At 39.4% G+C, this 15,728-nt stretch overlaps 2 protein-coding genes across 5 annotated transcripts in view; one reads left to right on the forward strand and one right to left on the reverse strand.

Annotated features, from left to right (window-relative positions):
* NUDT9 (nudix hydrolase 9) overlaps window positions 1–15,728 on the forward strand; it is a 96,735-nt gene that overhangs the window by 76,618 nt on the left and 4,389 nt on the right. The gene's annotated exons all lie outside the window — the stretch shown is intronic.
* The window catches only part of SPARCL1 (SPARC like 1), a 49,544-nt gene that overhangs the window by 26,636 nt on the left and 7,180 nt on the right, over window positions 1–15,728 (reverse strand). Inside the window, exon 2 of one of the 3 annotated variants that reach the window (XM_060654660.3) lies at window positions 7,129–7,183. The exons of the other annotated variants lie outside the window; for them this stretch is intronic. Within the exon in view, the coding sequence (XP_060510643.1) occupies window positions 7,129–7,162 (34 nt within the window). The 5' untranslated portion in view covers window positions 7,163–7,183. The remainder of the gene's footprint in view (window positions 1–7,128; window positions 7,184–15,728) is intronic. 3 annotated transcript variants of the gene reach the window in all.

Here is a 15,728-nt window from a genome sequence, read left to right on the forward strand (position 1 = left end):
AAGAACCATAAAATACCCAGGAGTAAACCTAACCAAAGGTGTGAAAGATCTGTATGCTGAAAACTGTAGAAAGCTGATGAAGGAAATTGAAGAAGGTACAAAGAAATGGAAAAACATTCCATGCTCAAAGATTGGAAGAATAAATATTATATTGTTAAAATGCCAATAATACCCAAAGCAATCTACACATTCAAATTGTGAATCCTGAATAAACAACTCAGAGCCTCAGAAAATAATGTAGGTTTTGCTGTGAGGTCAGAATATTTTTCCAGTGGAATATTTAAAGTCTCTTTTGCCTACACATTTACCAAAGTTCCTTTTAACTTCAGTTTTTCCTACACTCATCACAAATGACAATGAAATTAGGCTAAGAGACTGTTACCACATTTTCTTATAAATAATAGCAACATAAAGAGTAAGCAAGAATCATCAAAAGTGTTGTGGGTTTCAAGACTAATTTCCTTTGATTTTAGTTTTTATAGCAATATGTATAGTTAATTAAATTTGAGAAAACATTGCCCTTTAACTTGATCATAGGATCTCATAAATTCTCTTCACTTTCTTGAATCTAATGCAGCTGAATGAATCAAGAAGAAACACATGTCCAGTTGGCCATAATGTGCATCACTCATTCACTCTTTTATCCATTAAGTGCTTACTAGACACTGCCTAAGCACAAGGCCACATAGTTGTTGTTTTTTGTAATGTTTATTTATTTTTGAGAGAGAGAGAGAGAGCGAACAAGCAGGGGAAGGGCAGAGAGAGAGAGGGAGACAGAATCCCAAGCAGGCTCCATACCATCAGCACAGTGCCTGATGCAGGGCTTGAACCCACGAACCATGAGATCATGACCTGAGCCCAAACCAAGAGTTGGATGCTTAACCGACAGAGCCAACCAGGCACCTCTGTTTTTTTTTTTTTTTTAATGTTTATTTTTGAGAGACAGAGAGAGATAGAGATCGAGTGGGAGAGGGGCAGAGAGAGAAAGAGAGAGAGAGAGAGAGAGAGAATCTGAAGCAGAATCCAGGCTCTGAGCTGTCAGCACAGAGCCTGCCGCAGGGCTTGAACCCACAAACCATGAAATCATGACCGGAGCTGAAGTTGGATGCTCAACAGCCTGAGCCACCCAGGTGCCCCTACAAGGCTACAAAGTTTCTGTTTGAAGAGTTAAAAAGGAGGAAATCAAGGAAATCAATGATTTAGTATAGTGTGATGTCTACCTAATGCAACAGAAACAGAGATAAGAAGCATTTAAAATTAGATAGTTAATATTACTAACATTTACTAAGTCTTAGGTGCTAAGTTATAGACACTGCTCTGAGGGCTTTGCACATAATACCTCTTTAATCTTCACAATGATCTTATGAAATAGCATTTTGTTTTCATCATTTTACTAGTAAGGAAAATAAGGTTAAATAACATGTTCATGGTTACACAAGTGGCAGAGCCATATTTGAGACCTGGCTGTTTAGTTTTATGTCTGTGTTCTTAACTACTATGCTAATTTGCTTTTCTATAGAAAAAGCTTTCAGAGAAAGTAATTCTTGACCTGATATTTGGAAAACCAATCAGTGGTAGTTTGCTGTCTCAAAGATGGAAGGACAACCCGGAGAGTTGAAACAGCATAGATGAAGGTCCAGGGACATAAGATAGCAAACATTTGAGTCACTAGGGTGTTAATAGGGGAAGTAGAAGGAGATAAGGCTCAGAAACAAGGCAAATCTTTGTGCTTTAAACAAGGAATTCCAATTAAAAAGCTATGAAGTCTCAATGGATGACTGTAAGCTGGGGAGTGGTATAATCAGGTTTGTATGTTAAAAAGGGAGACAGACCAATGTGGAGACAGACCAGTACAAAGACTTACTAAAATGAAATTGCAATATCACAGTGAGAAGTGGACAGACCTTTAAATTTTGGCTGTGGTCTTGGAAATGGAGAAGGGATAGATCCAGCTTGTACTGTCTTGTGAGAGCCAACTGTTAAATTTCTAGGAGTACTGGGAACTATTAAACAAAGCCACCACTAAAAATTACATTATATACACTTAATTATATTAAAAACAAAGGAAATAAATATTCAAAACTCATCACTTCATACTCATTTTACTACATTTTGCTGTTACTTACTCTCAAGGTTATTTATGCCTGTTATATCTGTGGGTGGAAATATTTTATAATGTGTGCTACCATGCATCTCTTCCCAGTTCTGTTCAGTGATGTCATGTCTGATATCAGTAGCCTGAAAACAGCCATGGTGGGACGATTATAACATGAAAATCATCAAATGCCACCCAACAACCTCTCTATCCCCACCCCATCCTGCCCAAAGCTGGTTATTAAACATTTACCACTGGAGACTTCTGAGAACTATTTAAAGGCAGAACAGATAAGCATTAATGACCAATTCGACACTGTGGGAAGAAGAGAAGGAAAAGTCTTGGGTTATCACATTTATAATTTGGGCAGGTGGGTAAATTTATCACCAAGATAAGGGATTATAAGAGAAGGATCTGGTTTTATTTTTGTTTTTTAACTTTTTAATGTTTATTTATTTTTGAGAGAGAGAGAGCAAAGAGAGAGAGTGAGCATGAGTAGGGGAGGGGCAGAGAGAGAGGGAGACACAGAATCCAAAGAAGGCTTCAGGCTCTGAGCTGTCAGCACAGAGCCCAACATGGGGCTTGAACGTACAGACTGGGAGATCATGACCTGAGCTGAAGTCAGAGGCTTAACTGACTGAGCCACCCAGGTGCCCTGGGGAGGAGGAGGATCTGGTTTTAGAAGAAAGATGATGAATTAGTTTCAGACTCATTGCATTTGAGTAGAGACATACTTGGATAAATAGGTGTGGAGGTAAGCATAGAGCTTGGGGCTAAAGTAGAGTTTTGGATGCTATTACTATCAGAAACCATACAGTGAGTAGAGCAGAGGGCAGGAGCCACAACCCTGGTGAGTAAAGACCATTAGGTAACATTAGAGGATGAGAAAAGGTAAAGATACAAAGGATGAGGGAAAGGAGAGTCACATAAGAAAGTGTTAAATGTCATAGAGAGGTCAAAGTAAACAAGGCCAGTGAATTATCCATTGCCTTTGCGAATACAGAAGTTATTGGAGAGTGGAGGGAGAGTAAGTTTGGTGCAATAGTGTTGGTATAGGCCAGTCTGCAGTGACTGGAGCATGTATAGACAGTGATGTGATGAAGACAATGAATGTAGATTACTTATTTAAGATGGTTGGCTGTGAAAGGAAGGTAAGATGGTAGCTAAGGGGGGACATGTGGTCACAGGAAATTTTTATTTGTATTTAAATGTGGTCATTAAAGCATTTTCTATGCTGAGGGGAAAGCATAAGTAACGAATGAGAAGAAAAAGGGAGAAAGGAGATTTGCTAAACAATGAGAACCCCAGTGAACCACAACTTCTGGGCTTCATGCCCTGTGACTTTGGCCTTGGTCTTGTGACTTGTTTCAGCCAATGGAACATTAGCAAACATGATGCCAGCAGAGGTTTAGTAAGTACTTGCATATTGGGATTTGTCTTTCTATGAAAGTCATTTACCATGCTGTAAGACAGTTTGGGCTAGAGACTAGTTTGGACCACTGCATGATAAGTGGCCACATAGAACCCTGGGAAATGACAGACTATCTGGGATGGTTTGGCCCCAGCTGAGCTCCCAGCTTGCTGGAGACATGTGAATGACTCCAGACAAAAATCACCAGAAGAACCACCAGGGTAAGCCCAGTTCAGATTGCAGAATCATGTACAAATAAGGGGATTGTTTTAAGTCATTTAGTTTTGGGTTGGATTATTACACATTAATTGATAACTGAAATGGAGAAAACAGAGAAGCTGCCCAAGTCACTGTGAAGACAATATTGCACAGTGATTAAAGACACAGGCTCTGACACAGGCCTTCTGGGCTCACTACTTAATTTGCATAATCTTGGTTAAATTATTTAGTTTTGGGCGCCTGGGTGGCTCGGTCAGTTGAGCATCCAACTTCAGCTCAGGTCATGATTTCAAGCCCCACATCGGGCTTGCTGCTGTCAGCCTGTCAGTGCAGAGCCCACTTTGGATCCTCTGTCCCCCCTCTCTTTTTGCCCCTCTCCTGCTTGCGCGCACATGTGCATGTGTTCTCTCTCGAAAAATAAATAACACATTAAAAAAATTTAGCTTTTTTGAGTCTCAGTTCTTCATCTGTACAATGATGAAGTGAGATGACAGGATCTCAGGAAGCCTTTGATAAATATTTGCTGGTCTAATATTAAAGCACAGGTGGAAGGTTTAATTTTGAAGAGAAGAGGGATTCTTTGTTCTTTCAGACAGAAGGGAGGAAGGCTTAACTATAAGGATATATTGAGGCAAGGCCCCAGGAATTCATGAAGTTGGACTTAGCTATACCTTTTTTACATTTATATAACATTTCACTGTGATAAAGTACTTTCTTTATACTCTCTTCATTTGATCCAATGAAGAAAGGAAGTAGACAACATTTAACTATAAATAAACAGAAGCTTAAAGAATCTGATTACTTTGCTAAATGCAAGGCTTAAGAGGTGAGCAAGGACATTTGCAATGACACGGATGGAGCTAGAGTTTATCATGCTAAGCAAAATAAGTCGGAGAAAGAGAAACACCATATGATTTCATTTACGTGGAATTTAAGTAACATGAACATGGGTAAGGGGGCAAAATAGAAGGAAGCAAACCACAAGAGACTCTTAATTATACAGAACAACCTGAGGGTTGATGGGGGGAGGTGGGTAGGGACTGGGCTAAATGGGTGATGGGTACTAAGGGGGGCACATATGAGCACTGGGGTGTTGTATGTAAGTGGTTAATCACTAAATTCTACACCTGACACCAATTTTACCATATATGTTAACTAACTAGAATTTAAATAAAACTTCAAAAGAAAAAAGAGGTGAACAATTAGAATGCACTGCTTTGGACTCTGAATTCAAGATTCTCACATGGCTGCAGAACAGGCTGCAGACAAGAAATCAGAGATTTGGGCATTGCGCCCTGGCTCTGCCAAGTACTAAATACTACTTTTGAGCAAATTACTTAATCTCTCCAAACTTCATGTATAGAATGAAAATAACAATTCCCTGCAATGTCAAAGAGAGCCATTGAGGGGCACCTGGGTGGCTCAGTCGGTTAAGCATCTGACTCTTGATTTTGGCTCAGGTCACAATGCCACGGTTCATGAGTTCAAGCTCCGTGTCGGACAGCACAAAGTCTGCTTGAAATTCTCTCTCTCTCTCTCTCTCTCAATAAACAAACAAACAAACAAACTTAAAAAAATGGGAATCATTGAGGTGGAGAAGCTGTTTGCAAACTCTGAAGTAACAGACACATGTAAGTAATTATTATTTCCATTGCCTTGCCTTGTGCATCTCATCAATATTATTATAGTCATTTATGTCTTCTATTAAGTATGACATAAAGGAAATGAATCTTCAGTGTTCCTTTGCTTTTTCCCTCCATTGTTCCCTGTCTTCTTCTCCTTGGTGATCTCAAACTGCCCAGGAGACCTAGTTCCAAACATGTTTATGTTTAGTTCACTCATTAAAAACAAAAACAAACCTGTCCTATATAACACATATTTAAATTCTAGTTTTCTACATGCTTCTAATCCATACTTAGGAGAAAAGGATATTCCTGAACTAATGTCTTCCAGGTAAGAGGTATTTTCACATTGGCTTTAGCCCATAGGAGGCTACCACAGTGCTGAAAATCTTGGCATAGCTGTGGGAAGACGTAATAAGACTTGGAGCGAGTATAGAGTTTGTCACATGACCTATGTCAGCCAACTGTGCAGGTTTTTTGACCATCAACTCAACATCTCCTATGTGATCCCTGATTATTGGCTGTGTCCAGGATGGAACTATTTTTTAAGGGTCTCATGTTTATTTCCATCCTGAAGTAAAAAACAAAATATGAAGACAGAATATAGCTGTGTCATTTAGAATGACCAAAGTGGGAAATCACCCTGAATTTTCAATTTTTTGTTTTGTTTTGTTTTGTTTTAAAGTAGGCTTCACATCCAGCGTGGAGCCCAATGTGGGGCTTGAACTCACTACCTGAGATCAACAGACTGAGCTACCCAGGCACCCTTCAAATTTTCACTTACAAAGCAGATAACAGTGTTATCTTCTAAAGACTGGACCTCGTGGAACAATCTAGTATCCAGAATGTAGAAGGCCTCGAGTTCTTGTGCTGTGTCCTATGTTGTCCTTCAGACCAGTCACTGGGCATTTTTGTCTCACTGAGCTAATTGTATTTGCCACACACTGATCAAAATAATTTCACAGCCTTTAGCTTATTTTAAGAACTGAACAAATGTGCTGATTTGTATAAATAAGACAGAATAGAGAACTTTCCTGGAAAATGAGAGATATTTTGAAAATAACTGTCACACTGAAGACTACAGGGAGGCTTAATTAGCTGATGCTTGCAAAGTACTTTGAAAATGAAATTCATGATGTCCTTGCTAAGTATGATGAATACCATTTAATCTTGGATAAGTAAGAAGTCACATATTTTGAGGCACTCAAATTTGGTGTGCACTGTCTACAAAATGCAGAATGTCCTTTTTGTAGAAAAAACAAATAAAACTCTTGGTGAAAAATGAAGAAATGAGACAAATTTTTGAATACAAAGTTATTAGTCTTGAAGACTTAAATATGGAGTGTTGATGTGAAATTAGATCGTTATTTAGCCCAACTGAATGAGTCTATCCAGAGACATTGGCATGGCTGAAAGAACACTGATATAGAATTGGAATCTAAGTTCCAGACCTGAACTGCATCTGCCAGCCAAGAGACTTTTTTTATTTTTATTTTTTTTAATGTTTTTATTTATTTTTGAGATACAGAGAGACAGGGCATGAGCAGGGGAGGGGCAGAGAGAGAGGGAGACACAGAATCCAAAGCAGGCTCCAGGCTCTGAGCTGTCAGCACAGAGCTTGATGTGGAGCTCAAACTCACGGACTGTGAGATCATGACCTGAGCCGAAGTTGGATGCTTAAATGACTGAGCCACCCAGGCGCCCCACCAAGAGACTTTTTGTCAAGTCACTGGTTTCTTCATCTACAAAGTAGGAAAAATTATAGTACCTTTCCTATTTACCTTCTAGGGTTGTTTTGAGACACAATGTGACCATATAGTCATTTGATGATTTCACCTGTAAAAAATGAAATGAAGGGTATCATTTCTTTACAACATTCATGAGGGAAAAATGGCTTAATAACTCCAATAATTAATGCTTCACTGAGACTTTAACTCATCCCTTTAGAGTTCTTAAGTGTTTTCTTTCTTTCCTTTGTACCACTGTTTCTTTTCATGGGTCTGATGAGGTTAGAGATGAGAGGTGATAAGGAACTTTGAGGCGAGCCTTTTTCCTCTGTTAGGAGCAGAATGTCTCATTACCAAACTTTCAGGAGAACCTCATTTGGAATTTTAAAAGATGATAGCTAGACTGCATTTTATAGGAATGGCCTTTCTGGGGAAATGTAGGATTTGACATTTCATATGCCTGAAGTTCTTCTACTGGCCAGCCCATGCAGCATGGAAACAAACAGCCAGATGAAATATTTAGCACGGCAGAAACAGGTCTCCCCATTAAGGACCAAACATCCACGAATGTCAACAGCTTACATGGGTAGCTGTTTTAAGACCATTTCTACCATTTCTTATTTAATACACATAAACATTACAGTACAGTGAAGATGACTGTAAATTCTTTGCTGTTCCTCCTGTAAAGAGGTGGAATCTAATTCTCTTCCTCTTAAATCTGGACTGACTTTAGTTACTTGACCATATGATTGAGGCAGAAGTGATGTTTGAGGACTCTGGAGTTTGGCTCATAAGAAGCTTTGGCATTTTGACCTAGATCTCTGGGATATTTGTTTTGGGAGGCCTGATCTTCTTTACAGGAAACTCAATCCACCGAAGACACTGTTCAGTGGTGCCTGCAGATTACAGCTTTCCATCTGTCTTTGCAAAGGCATAGCATATGTGAGCACAGCCACCTTGGACCCTCCAGAGTAGCTCATTTGCTATTTCAGTACCTCTGAGTGACCTGCCCAAACTCCACACCCACACAAGCTTGAGACATTATGAAATGGTTATTGTTTTAAGTCACTAAGTGTGCAAGCAGCAATACACAATCGGAATATTAAATATTTTGAGTGAAATAGCACTCAGGTATAGTCATTAGTAGTAGCATCACTTATCTTCACCCAAATATAGTTTTATTGAAAAAGTAGGCTTTGGGGCACCTGGGTGGCTCAGTTGATTAAGCATCCAACTTCAACTCAGGCCATGATCTCGAGGTTCATGAGTTTGAGCCCCGCCATCGTGCTCTGTGCTAATAACTCAGAGCCTGGAGCCTACTTCAGATTCTGCGTCCCCCCTCTCTCTGCCCATCCATCCCCTGCTCTCTCTCAAAAATAAACATTAAAAAAAAAGAAAAAGTAGATCTTTATCATTGACTATTATATATAATAAGTAACATACTAGCTTTTATTTTTTGAGATTTTACTATATGCCAGGTACTACACTAAACATTTCATCTATGAATCATCCATGTATTCCTACCTATTGCCTCACCTCTACCTCAAGGAAGGCTTATTCAGTGAGAGCTTCCTGAACTCTGGACCACTGTGACCAGTCATGGATGAGGAGTCATGGAAGATGGAATTATTTTTCAGGGACATTCTCAAAGATTTCTTTCTCTCTCCAGCTCAGGAGAAATGAGTACATTCTTCCTCTTCTATAATGTGTAATTGAAAGATTACTTTAATTATTATCTAGAGGATCCCACAGGCTTATCTTAGGCAAGGCTGTGCAACAGCCATGTTTCCACACCTCTTCATCATTCCTCTCAGATCTCCTCATCTGATTGTACCACTCATCACTCACTAATCTCACTGGGTCTCATTTCATAACTCCGTATAGGATGGAGCCATGGAGGCCGTGCTCTTTTCTTTTCCTCAGGCATTTGCCAGCCCTTCTGAAAGTTTCCACTGTTGCCTATGTTAAAAATGATTCCAACAGGCTAAGAGAGCATGAAGATCTGAGCAAACATGGTGTCTTTTTTTTTTTTAAGATTTTATTTTTAGGTAATCTCTACACTCACATGTGGGGCTCAAACTCACAACCCCAAGATCAAGAGTCACACACTCCACTGACTTGATGCCACTGTAAACATGGTATCTTGAAATCAGTTACAGGTTTTTACTGACCTATAAACAAGGTCAAGTCTTTTTTATTTTTTGAGAGACAGAGAGAGTGTGCAGGGAAGGGGCAGAGGGAGAGAGAATCTTAAGCAGGCTCCTTGCCCAGCGTGGAGACCAACATGGGGCTTGAGCTGAAATCAAGAGCTGGGTGCTTAACTGACTGCACCCAGGCACCCCAAGGTCAAGTCTTCTGACTTTAGTAAATCTCAGGCTATGATTCCTCTGGTTCCTATCATATCATATAGATGATATATATAACTGAAGCTGAATCAAGTATAGTAAAAATGCTTTGCTTTTGGAGCTGATTGAGAATGGTGTAGCGGGAGAAATTATTTTGGCCATATTTATTTTTCTTTGCTCAGATAATATTATGATAAATGTCTTTTTATTTCTTCTTTCTCTGTGCATGCAGGGTTTTCTCATACTTATTTTTTTCCTGCCCTCATCTTTTTGTATATCATTTGGGGTAATAGATACTTGAGTGTGGCCAGAGGTGGATACACTACGAAGCTAAGAAGCTTAAGCTTTAGAGCTCCCCACTTGAATGGGCTCCTTACAAAGTCCTACACTTAATTTTGATTTTCCTATTTGGAAAAAGAAGTCCCCACACATACAGCAAACTTTTGGTTCACAAATTCTGAATCTATTCCTGAGTATGACTTACCTGAAGGCTTGGGGCATTTGTCATATTGCAGACTTAATAATATCCGAATGGTTTGCTTCATGTTGTTAATGGCATGACAATTCACCTTTTGAAGCCTAGCCCATGATGTGATCAGACATATTATTCCTATTCTTTTTCTGCCTTTAGTTCTTTTCTCTACCCGTCCCCCCTCCCCCCAGTTTATTTTATTCCCTACGTCCCTGGAATTATTTTCCCCTGAATGCCAGGTTCTTAACTTTCTGCTCTGACTATTCTTATTTGAATTTCCCTTATTAGTTAAACTCTACCAGCATAATATAAAACCTCTTTGGATTCAATGGAAAATGTCTCCCTTTTGTTAATAGAGTAAGTTGGTTGTTAAGCTCTGCTAGTTGGGAGAGGAATTTCAAGTGCTTTCAGCTTTGTGAATGTACCAAGAACTATTCACTGGGGTAGTTCTCTTCCAGGATTAAGAAAAACAGTAAATCATACCTAAGAGCAGTTCCAAGTAGCCTCATTCTCATGGTGTTGGGATCTGCTGGGGAACAATGGTGGGCTTTGATGAGTAGTTCTTGTGTGAACCACTAATGAAAGCACTCACTCCAAGTAGAAGTCCCTCCAGGACTCAGCACATGGTTGAAGCTTCTCATGTGCTTTGGTGAGGGCCAACACATTAAACAGGGAGAACAATTGCTTGCCCCAGTGGTGCAATGTTATTCATTACCTGCCTTCTCTGAAAGAAGCAGATACAATAACCCTCATGAATTTTATGGTTGAGATTTGAGGAATTCTTTGAAAATAGGGTGAAAAACCAAAGCATATTTAGGCCTTCAGAGAGGAAGCTCCAAAAGATTCATTTAAGCAAGGAGAGGACACAGCTGGTCTACAGCTGTTTTCTACCTCTCCCACACTGGGAAAAGATTCTTTCCCCCCAGAATCTAGAAACCTTCCATTTGTTCCTCCAGATGCACACCATATCCACTCTCCACTCTTCTCCACCCTGAGCTATCCCAGGGCCTGTGAATTGCATCATCAGGTTCTCTTGCCTGATGGTTTCTGTTGGGTACAGCCAGTGGAGTGCACTGCAGGAGAAATTTGGGCGGAGGAGAGCAAAATCAAGGTATACATTTTCTCAGTGCCCTCTCTGTGACTATGTCACTCTCCTGAAGGTCATAGCTCCTCTCACCTCTCAGTGATCCTCTCCATGCAGCATTTTCTGTCTGGGTTCGGAAAATGCTCCCTCCCATGGTATGAACAAATTTAGTTCTTATCAGTCTGTTCTTAGAACCCCTTGCAGGTTCTCTATACCCTGCCCACACCTTGATAAATAATCCCATTATACATTTTCTCAAGTCCCCAAATTCAATTTTTTTGGCCTGGATCTGTCATTTCCTTCCTGAAACCTTGACCACACAACACTTGATTCAAAATTTAGGATTCATGGGTTTGGATATTTTCAGATCCTTTGCCAACAAAGCTGCCTCCTGCTCCCCAGTGCTGCCCTGTTTCAAGTCTGTCCAACAGTTGCTGTGGGGATCCACTTGGAACTTTTGTTGGTATGAAGATTATTCGATGCTAAGGGCATTTGAGATTAAACAGATGCAGAAAGAAACCTTCTTGAAGCTTCCTTTATCTGACCAAAAGCAGAAACTTCTGAGAAATGAGACATTGCCATGAATTCCCTCTTGAGGGCAGATTGTACTCCCAGGAGAGAGACCAAGAGTAAACCTACCACAAATTCCTCTCCAGGAGAGTTTTGTGGCCACTTATACTTGTATAAACAAACATTTTCACAAAGTTTCTTATCTCCAGTTTGTTTAAAAACCCTTGTCTTTGCTAAAAAAATCTTTTGTCCTTCTCACAGATGCTGTTTCTTCCCCTACTCCTTCCTTTCCCCTTTGAAGTTAGCTATCTATATAAACCTTAAACTTGACCTGCTTAAGGAGCCAGCTACTTTTGTTGGCTTCTGTGTGCATATGAATGAACTTTTTTCTCCTGTTAATCTGTCTTTTGTCAGTTTAATTTGCAGACCCCAAATACTGAATATAAGAGGGTGAGGAAAAGCTTTTTCCTCCTCTACATTGCCTTAGCTGGGGCACATTTTTCTTTTTCTTTATGTTTATTATTGTTAATTTTTGAAGTAAGCTTCATGTCCAGTAGGCTTCAATCCAGTCAGCTTCATGCCCAGTGTGGACACTTAACCAACTGAATCACCCAGGAATCGCCATGTTTTTCTTTTTAAATGTAGCATAGCAGTCCTCATCTTTGGAGAGAACCCAAAGCTACAAGGTATTCAAATGTGATCAGCACTCGATAAAGATGATTTTGCTGATAAAATCACAAATTTTGAAGGGTGAATCAAAGAGTTTTAGAAACAAATATGGACAACTAGGTCTGGGAGTACCTATGGTTTTTTTCACTTTATAGTCCTCTCCCATTTTTCTTGTCATGCAATCTCTAGAATGTTGACACCAGGATTAATCTGAAACCTTAGAAAGTAAGTTAGTCCCTCTGCTCTTTTCCCCTCCATTATGCAGTCTTTTCTATGCCAAAGGAAATCTAACTCATTAGTTCAGTCTGACTAAACATTTTAAACACTGTTCTAAAACCATTGTTTTTGGGTGGTTAGTTCTGGAACATGTAGAAATTTGCCTAATCAAGAGTAGTCTAATTAGCCAAATTGAAACAAAGTTGCATTTTGGATGAATAACACTGTACAAGGGAATCTGTTGTTAATTCTTTTTGGACAATGACTATTTTTGGTTTCATGACACTAAAAATGTACATACCACATTCAATAACTAGGCTACAGATCTTTAGAGCTATTAGCCTATTATCATTATGCTGGAAAGTGTGAGGTCAGTCAGCCACCTCCAGCCATGACTATAACCTCAAACTTTACTGTGGCCACCATCCAAACACAGAGGATTTGAGAAAAATAAAACAAAGAACCAAACGTATAGTAAACATAGGCTAGATTTTTGTCCGTTACCTTGTGGGAAAGAAAAGAAGTCAATCATATCCAGAACTCAGACTATAGTAACCTTGTATGTTTCTACCCAGAGTATTTTTCAAATTATAAGAAAACATTTGCTTTTGAAATCAATCACTTTAAATTGTTTTCAGATTACAAGGGGACATCAATCAGTTGATTTTATCAGTGAGCTAATGCTGTACTCCTTCCCTGCCCCCATACCTATCTAAGAAGCTACTAAAATGCAAGATCACTGGGAGTACCAAGATTTAAACCAAAAGCTTTCTCAGTTTAAAACAAAAGCCTGTAGTATGTTCCTTTACCTATATGTTAGGAAATTACTGAAAAGTTTTCCTGGAAAGAGCTTAACCTGCACTCCACTGTGAGGTCCTTGAAGGCTACTATTATGTGGTAAAATTGGGGATCAAGAAAGAAAAAGAGAGGGAAAGAAGACACTTGGGGTTCAGCATTTGTGTTTTGATTCTTCTGAATTCCAACAGAATGATGCATTGATTTAGAGTTAGCTCAAAGTTGTTTGGTCCTCAATGAAAGGTTGAGAAAACCCTCTGAACTAATGGCTTGAGAGTTAAAAATGATCCAGTGGGCTAAGAGAGCATGAAGATCTGAATAAACATGTGTCTTAAAACCAGTTAGAGGTTTTCACTGACCTACAAATACATATATATATATATATGTGTATATATATATATATACATATATATGTGTATATATATGTATATACATATATATATATATATATATATATAGAGAGAGAGAGAGAGAGAGAGAGAGAGAGAGAGAGAGAGAGAGAGAATATAGATGATTAGGTAACTGAGGTTGAATCAAGTATAGTAAAAATGTTTTGCTTTCGGAGGTATTTGAGAATCTTTAAATGGTGGATTTTATACTTCTTTATGTACTTATATTAACTTTATGGGTGTAGCACTTTATCTGAACCTAGGGTGAACTTTATCCTGTTAAAAAAACCCACTACTCCATACATATCTGATTAAAAACCTATTAGATAACTGGATGCTCCTTCTAAATTGCCCATGTTTTTGGATAAGCTGAAAACCTGGATTTTATACATATTCTGTGGCTATAGTGATTGTGTAGACTGATAGATATTCGAATGTGGTTAAATTTTATTGTTTCAGCAATTATAGACTTATGCCAGGTACTTGTAAAATAGTATTTTCACAAATGACTATTTTGAGAACTGTCTCTGTTTATCTCATTCAGGTTTCAGGAATTTGGGTGACACTTCTGTAAACAGCGCTGCAGTTTCTCATTATCCTCAAGTGAACAGGTGGCTGACAGGGTGGCATAGGAGGTCAAAGATGTCAGGAACAGATTATAGGAGGATATTAAATAATTCACTACTTTTTTTTGTTGTTCATTTAACATATTCCAAATTCAATTAAAAAAAGTCATCTTGCTGATGATGAGGGACCATAAGGTAGGCAGAGGGCAAAGCACAAGCTAGCACCAATTCCAACCCCCTCCCCCCACAGGGTGGCATGTATGCTACATTCTTCAGGCACTCCTGGCTGCCCAGAGACAAAGGAAAGGGAAAGAATACCAATGGTTAACTGATAGAGGTCACAATCATGCAGGACAGGAGTCTCTATCAGTTTACAAATATCTTAGTGAATTATAAGAAAAAGGCAATCTTATCAATAGCTTAACTTCCAGAAACCTATAGACTCAGTTTCCTGGAGCCCTTAATATCACCCTCCCCTCTATAGTGACTCAGGGAGCAAAAACAAGAAGGAAATGGCAGGTAAAATGAAATTTCCTCATAACCTGCAGCTCATTGACAAATACTTGAGGCAAATACAGAGTATAACATTTCTCCAGGAACCCCCTACCGTCTTAATGATAATGCTTTGCTAGAGGGAAAACAACCTCAGCTCAACAATAGCAAGGCCTCAGGTATCTTAGGAGTTCTCTTTAGCATATTAAAGTCCCTCTGGAGGCCTCCCTTTTGCCTTTACCTCTCACAACTCCACAGTATATAACCAGTCACTCCTCACAACCCCAGTGCAGCTCTTTCTGCCCATGGGTCCTGTCCCTGTGCTTTAATAAAATCACCTTTTTGTACCAAAGATGTCTCAAGAATTCTTTCTTGGCCATTGGCTCTGAACTCTCATCACTCCAAAACCCCATCACTGAATCAAAAATATGTGTCTGGAGAGAGGCTCAAAATTTTCTTTGGTCAACTAATGGATGCTTGAGAAAATCCCCAGAAACTCCAGCATCAGATATGAAAATATTTTTCCTTCTTATGAGAATGGGAGTAGTAATAGATTATGGCCACTGTTCCTACTCAAGCAAGTGAAGGTCACTGCAACCTTTCTGCATAGTTGCCTAAGAGAAAGCAGAACACAGTCATACCCGCTGCTTGAAGCCCCTTTATTTGGCTTCCTTTTGTATCAAAAGGATTGGCTTTCACCATGGGAGAGGTTGTAATTGGATTTTACCATGAAAGGAGGTTGTAATTAGATTTCTCAGCAGGTCTACAAGCTCCCTCCCTGGAAAAACAAGGAAAAGGGCCTGGTTATCCTTTCCTCTAGCTGGGAAGGTAGCCCAGCTAAGCTTGAAGGGATTAATGAAAGGCACAGGCAAAGTAGGCCATGTGTGTATCATCCAACCCCATATGATGGAGTGAAGACCTCTCTGGCCTCTAGGACCAGTGTTTGGTCCTTTAGATTGAGGGTGGAAAGCAGTGCATGCGATAGGTAAATATTGCTTGGACACTGCATTTGGTGTGGAACATTTCTAAAAGGAACCCTCTGACAATCGGTCTATCTTTTGATGTCCTGCAATTTCTATCTCCCAGAGAAAGGAAGGGCACCTAAAGTCTGGCACT

Source organism: Panthera onca, chromosome B1 (genome assembly GCF_046562875.1).
Source record: "Panthera onca isolate mPanOnc1 chromosome B1, mPanOnc1 haplotype 2, whole genome shotgun sequence".
NCBI classification, from domain to species: domain Eukaryota; kingdom Metazoa; phylum Chordata; class Mammalia; order Carnivora; family Felidae; genus Panthera; species Panthera onca.